The 6,211-nt window shown below is 54.9% G+C and overlaps 1 protein-coding gene across 1 annotated transcript; it reads left to right on the top strand.

Moving 5' to 3' along the window:
• Positions 1 to 365: 365 nt before the first annotated feature.
• Positions 366 to 1,814, top strand: MIND_00931000 (uncharacterized protein; the record flags this gene model as incomplete). Its single annotated transcript, XM_037365934.1, has 4 exons — positions 366 to 703; positions 755 to 1,430; positions 1,476 to 1,638; positions 1,687 to 1,814. 4 exons carry the CDS (start codon positions 366 to 368, stop codon positions 1,812 to 1,814), a joined length of 1,305 nt encoding a protein of 434 aa, XP_037217346.1.
• Between the last annotated feature and the right edge of the window lie 4,397 nt (positions 1,815 to 6,211).

Below are 6,211 nucleotides of genomic sequence, written 5' to 3' on the forward strand. Positions count from 1 at the left end.
CAAGAACCTTTCACTTGGGCCGCACCGTCTGGCCCCGGGACCAGTCTACCTTTCAACGACCGAATGTGGTCCTTGTCGGACGGATGGTCGATAGGCGCGGGTGGACCAGCTTCAGGACGGTGGAATGAACAACTTGAAGGGGTCAGAAGGACCGAGAGAAGGAACTTGTAGACGGTGCGTGAAGCTGCTTTTTTCGCCTCCAGCTGGGCTTTCTCTTACTCGTACTCTGGCAGATCCACCTGCCCCACGGATGCTCGATATCTTATCCAGCTCCTCTCATTCAATTGCATGAAGGCGTGTGATCCACTCTGTGTGCCTCTTCTCCCGATCAACCACCTCTTGCCGGAAGCCACCACCCTCCGCCTATGTCGCGCCGTCCTGGCCCCGTTTCCCGCCTCCTTGCCCTCCCAACCGAGCTGCATCTCAAAATCCTGGAGGAAACGTTCTTCGTGCCCGCCCCATGGCCTGCAAACCTCACGCTGCGCCGCCTTGCGCTCGTGTGTCGTCGCCTCCACACGATAGCAACACCCGTGCTCTACCGGGAGGTCGACCTCCGCCGGGCGTCTGCCGTCCGCTCCGTACACGCGGTGCGCTGCTTTCTGGCGACGATTGTGGCGAAGCCTGAGTTGGGTCGGTTCGTGCGCTGGCTCAGTCTTGCCAGCGCTATTACAACCTCCCCCCGGAAAGGGGTGGCGTTATTGCTGTGAGTGGATATATTCGCGCAGGCATATCCTACTGACTGGACTATCCCCAGCCGCGCTCAAACTCTCGCTGACTGGGGCGAAGCGTTTCCGCAGCTCCGAACCCTATTCTTCGCGAGCTATGTCACGGACGGCATGGCGTTTCTCTGGGATGCCCACTTTCCTCATCTGCGGCGGTTTTGTTTCCACAGAGAGTTGTATTCGACGGCCCCGGCGCCGGTCGACGACTCCACTTCTTCGCAGCTCTTGATGCAATTTCTGGCCCGACACGCGGGGAGTTTGCGCGACGTCGACCTTTCAGCGCTCCCTCTTCCGCGAGATAGCCTGGCTGATTGGAAAGCCGTTGACGCTCATGTCCCGACTGCGATTCCCGTGTTCACCGTCCTCAGAAGGCTCGAGGCGCCGGCTTTCTTTTTCGATCTGGCGGGACGACTATCCCTGCCTGCGCTGGACGAGCTGCACATCGACTGGCTGCCCACAGCACGCGCACAACAGCCAGCCGGAGATGGCACTCTTGGGGACGAAGACTGGCACCAAGCTGTTCTGAGGAAAGTCGCGGACAGCCTACGCGGGCCCACGCATCTGAAGATAATCAATAAATACAGCGGGACAAGCCCTGGCTTGGGCGAGGCATCGGAGACCGGCCGTATACTCAGCGCTGTCGCGTCCTCGCTTCCGCAGACCCGGTTTTTAGGGCTTTGCACGGCCGGAAATGCAACGATAATCGATGTAAGGATGCTCAGTCACTGTTTGCTTGTACTCAGCGCTGCACAGGACGCCTCACAGGCTCTGGGCCGACTACACCTCCCCGCGCTCCAAACGCTCGTGTTCACCTTCGACTCGGACGACGACACCGACACGGAAGACCCGCGCGCGCAGCGCGTGGCGGCCTGTTTTCGCGAGTCTAAAGGGCTACGCGCGTTGGCAGCTCTTTCCGGTGAGCACGTTCATGCTTCTGGACGATATTGCTGACGCTGTGGCTGAGATGTTGTTGACTGCTGGGTCAGGGCGGGCACACAGGCCGAGGTCGGACGCGTGTCCGACGACGAGTTTGTTGCCTTCGTTAAAGAGAACTGCGGCTTGGACTCCGTGTTCATTAGCAACTTCATGTAAACCATAGTAATGTACTAACAACCGTGACGTACCCTATTGCTCATGCGTACCATCCTGGTGATCATGCGGCGCTCAGCTGAGGTACCTCCCAACATTCTCACTTACACACTGTAAAACTGTATCTTTCAGTATAACTGAAAATGATACTTTTTGTTGTACTTTCAGGCAGCACTGAAATTGGCACTGAAAACAATACTATTAGTTTATCTGACATCTGTACCAAAAATAATGGTTTCAGCAACAGTTTTAGCAGCTGCTGAAAACAGTCTTCAGTATATGCTTGAAGTGATGCTAAAAGCACTCCTTTCAGCTAGTGCTGTCCACAATTATATTATGCCAGAATATATTTTGAATATATTTGAAGAAATATGATTATAATATGCCTCCTGCATATTCACTAGAAAAATTTTGAATATGAATAAATATGAATATAATTATATTATGCCATGGTCATATTCATTATATAATCATTAATGGCATTACCTGTTCAAACTTCAAAACCTTGATAAACCTGTGTATTCTACAAGAAACCTACTCTAAAGGCTTTCTTTCAGCTCAGTTTATATCTTATCTGAAATTTGTCCTATTGAGAACACTGATTTTCATGCCAAAATGAATGATTTCAACACAAATTTTAGTTTCAGCTGAAAACAAGGATTTTAGGATGCAACTGTAAGGGCAACCTCGCGAGGCTCGAAATCAGAGTCCTGAGCAGAGGGGGAATCCTTAGTGAACTAGTACAACAGGAAGGGATGCTACAGACTCACCTGAGCAGAGGGGGAATCCTTAGAGAACAAGCCAAGGAGCCCTCTGCCCAGGTGCACTACTATATACTAGTGACCGGAGTAATGATAGAGTGACTGCGTAGCGACAGATGACGGGTTGGAGAAGTCAGGTGTCGCTAATGGACCCTAGGTGAGTGTTGAGTAGCCCTCGAAGCTCCAGAGAGGCAGGTTTGGGACCGTGATGCCAAGGGAGGGGCCCAGGCATCCCTAGAAGGCCCAAGAAGGGCTTTGGGAGGTCCAGGCTGCCTCTGGGCGTCTCCACTTGTGACCGTGACGTGACAATCGGAATCGGAATCGACTCCGGGTGTGTGTGACCGTGATGTGATGGCTGGAAACGGAGAGGGAAGGCGTGGAGCGGAAAGGGAAGGAGTCTGGTCTAGCCCAAGGGCCGGGGAGTGTCGAAGAGGACCAATGGGAATGGCGGCCAGCCATGACCACTGGAGGGTAGCGACAGGGGGTCACTCGGTGTGACGGGTATACCTGCGGTACCTACGGCTAACGACTCAGAATCGCTCTATCAGATATCGAGAATCACCTGATCTTCAGTAATTACATCAGCCATCAGTTTGTAACAGTAAACGTGACCACAGTCACGCAGCAGCAATCTTAACCAAAGTCCTCATTCTTCTTGTGTCTCGTCTTCGTCTCGCCTCTTTCCCTTCTCGCAGCCCCGTCCCGACTGCCTGAGTACGCACCACTGCTCCCTCCCGCCGTAGGTTACGGGTCAGCTCGCGGACAAACATTGGATTCCAATGGTTGTCTGACTATCATCATCATCTCTTCTCTTCCCTTCCGCCCAGCGTAAGCCCCTCGAACCACAGCGTCACAAATGGAGCCCACCGCGAGGGCTTACCGCTTGGGCTGGGGGGGCGAAGAGCGTCTACTAGAAAAAACGAGGAAGATTTGACGCTGCTACGTGGCACTTCTCACGGCCGGAATCCTGCCGTGAAAAGTAGGCCCTTTCACTCGTTTCAACTTGACAGGACTGACTACCCGACTGATTATACCCCTGAACTCCCTTGCCGATATCGCTTAAATTCGGGGTCGTAACTCTGTGACAACCGCGAAAGAAAAACTTCACCTTTTACCTCCACGAAGCCTGCGACTCGAATTCTCGCTACTCCTTCCATGTCGTCGTCTGGGCCCCAGAAGATCTCTCTCCGCAAGGTCTCGAGTTCTACGTCAGCCCCGAAGCCTCCTTCTAAAACGGCTCGCCCCGCTACTGCCCAGGGTTCGTCAGAGGTGGCTGGATCCCAGCTGCCGATCCTGGACCTTGACGAAGAAGTGGGACCCATAGGTTCAGCGGCTAGTGCGTTCGACTCAGCTTCTCCTTGGACGCCGCTGCAGACACCCGCTGGGCCAGGTCCCAAGGTTACAGCGCAACCGGCTCCTCCTCCGTCACCATCTCCCATGCTGAGTGCGAAAGCACCAGTTTTTCGCCCCTCGACTACTATCCCCTCCAGAACGGAAGAAGGAAGAGGTAGAGCGGCGAGCGGAGCGTCTATAAAGACGGTTCGTGCTTCGGACGAGGAGAAGGAAGCAGAACGGCAATCCTCGTCGGAGGAAGAGTCCGCGCGTGCCTCAGACCGCTCAACGGGTCGGTTCTCTAATTGGCAAGAAGTTTCCCCTACTCCACGTTCGCCTTCCAGCCCTGCGGCTGTCAGCTTCCGTCCTCCGCCTCCTCATTTCAGAGATGAGTCCATCACGACCGCTCTTCGAACGGCCGCTGGATCCCCGCGGTTCGACGTCCCGGAGATATTCGTCTATCTTGGTAAATCGCTAGGACTGTACTATGAGTCCTTGGAAGACAGCGTCCTCCGACATCACCGAGAGCTCTCAGAATCGGATAGCTACGACCCGCTGGTGACATACGGAATGGAAGGCATCGAGCAGGTCTTGGATATTCAGAAAATGGACCTACTACGACTTATACTCAAGCGATACTACTGCCCGCGCCGCGACATGACGTGGGATTCGTTGGAAGAGGAGGTGGATGCCATCTCCTCATTGCCAGCCGCGGACACGTTAGTTGCTCCCGTATTCCCTCAGACTGAGCCAAGATACTTCCGTCTCGAAGTCAAAACTTTTGCGAGAGTAGCTCATGTGATCTTCGCTTTCCACCAGATCTTAGAGGGATTGGAACAGCTCGAGGGACGACCGAGTAGGGCCAATTTTCAAGTCGATTACGGCTTCAATCTTCTGTCCGTTCTCAACCGAGCGAGCGAATCAGACAAAGTCCTTCTGGCTTTCGGAACGACGCAGTTACGTCTCGCTGGTGCTAAAATCCGAGTGCAGCGCGCTTTAGTTCATTGGAGTAAGGCTGCCAAACAAGAGTCCGAAACTTCGAGTTCTTCGCTGGCATCGACTCGGTCAGAGTTGAGGAAGCGTACTGCAGCTCTAGACCCGGAACCCGCGCTAAGACTCTACGCATCCAGGCCCGACTACCAAGAATATCTGGAGCAAGCCAATCCTATCGTGTGGCAACGAGTTAGAGCTCACTATCAAGCGGCCCAAGACGTATACGCTCAACCTTACCGCTCGGATTCCTGGCCAACACACCCGCAAGCCCCGCCTCTGCCCATGAAACCGATATTTCCTTCGACTACACCAACGTTCACGCAAACAGGTGTTCGCTTCGCCAACCTTGGTAGTGCGCCCTCTCCGATCTCTCATCGCCCTTTCCCGGGTCCCTCGGCGTCGACACGTGCTGGAATCCAGAACGTGTTTGGCAACATCGCCTCCATAGGCGTTAACGAAGCTGGGGGGGCCATATGTGCCGCTGACAGGGCAAGAGCAGAGCTCGCGGGCGTACACGGAGAGAGGGGCGTATAACCCGTTCCCTACTTTCGCTTCAGGCCAGCAACAGGCGCCTTACGCCGCGACCATTCATCCAAATCAGTCCAGTCACACCTTCCAGGCTTATACCCCTTCACGAGGTGCTCCTCAGCCCTCGGAATCCTCTTCAAGCGAGTCCAGAAAAAGGAATTCGAACGGTGACCGTGGCCATAGCGGGCCGCCCGGAGGAAATGGCCCGTCAGGGCCGGGCGGTCCGTACGGACCAGGTGGACCGGGCGGACCGGGCGGACCCGGTGGGCCGGGCGGACCCGGTGGACCTCCCGCCGGGGGCTACTTCGGCGGATTTCCGCTCGGAGGAGCTCCTAATCCAGGGGGGCCCCCTGGTGGTCCTCCTCCCCCTCCGCCTGGACCTGCGCAACCTTTCAACCCACCGGATGCCGGATGGGGGGGGCTACCAACCGTTCCAAATCGATACACGAATGAAACAGTCCGAAATTCCTAACTGGGACGGGAAGGGAGACTCACTGATCAAGTACTTGGTTAGCATGAAGGATCTAGCCAGGAAAGGCCCGCTAATTCAGTATCAAATGGCTCAAGTGGCTCCTCAACGTTGGGAGGGAGCTGCGAAGGGGGTGGTGGGACGTTCTTCCGGACGCGGTTAAGGATATACACCAAGCTTCATGGTTCCACATGCTTCGAGCCCTCACATCTCAATTCATGTCCTCGCGCTGGGAACGTGAAGAAATCAGCAGGTTCGAATCGATGTTCTTCAGGCAAAAGGGACACGAGGAGGAACTTCCGACTGAATTCTTCCAA

The sequence above is a fragment of the Mycena indigotica genome, assembly GCF_014461135.1.
Source record: "Mycena indigotica strain 171206Taipei chromosome Unknown Mind.scaff0008, whole genome shotgun sequence".
NCBI lineage: Eukaryota > Fungi > Basidiomycota > Agaricomycetes > Agaricales > Mycenaceae > Mycena > Mycena indigotica.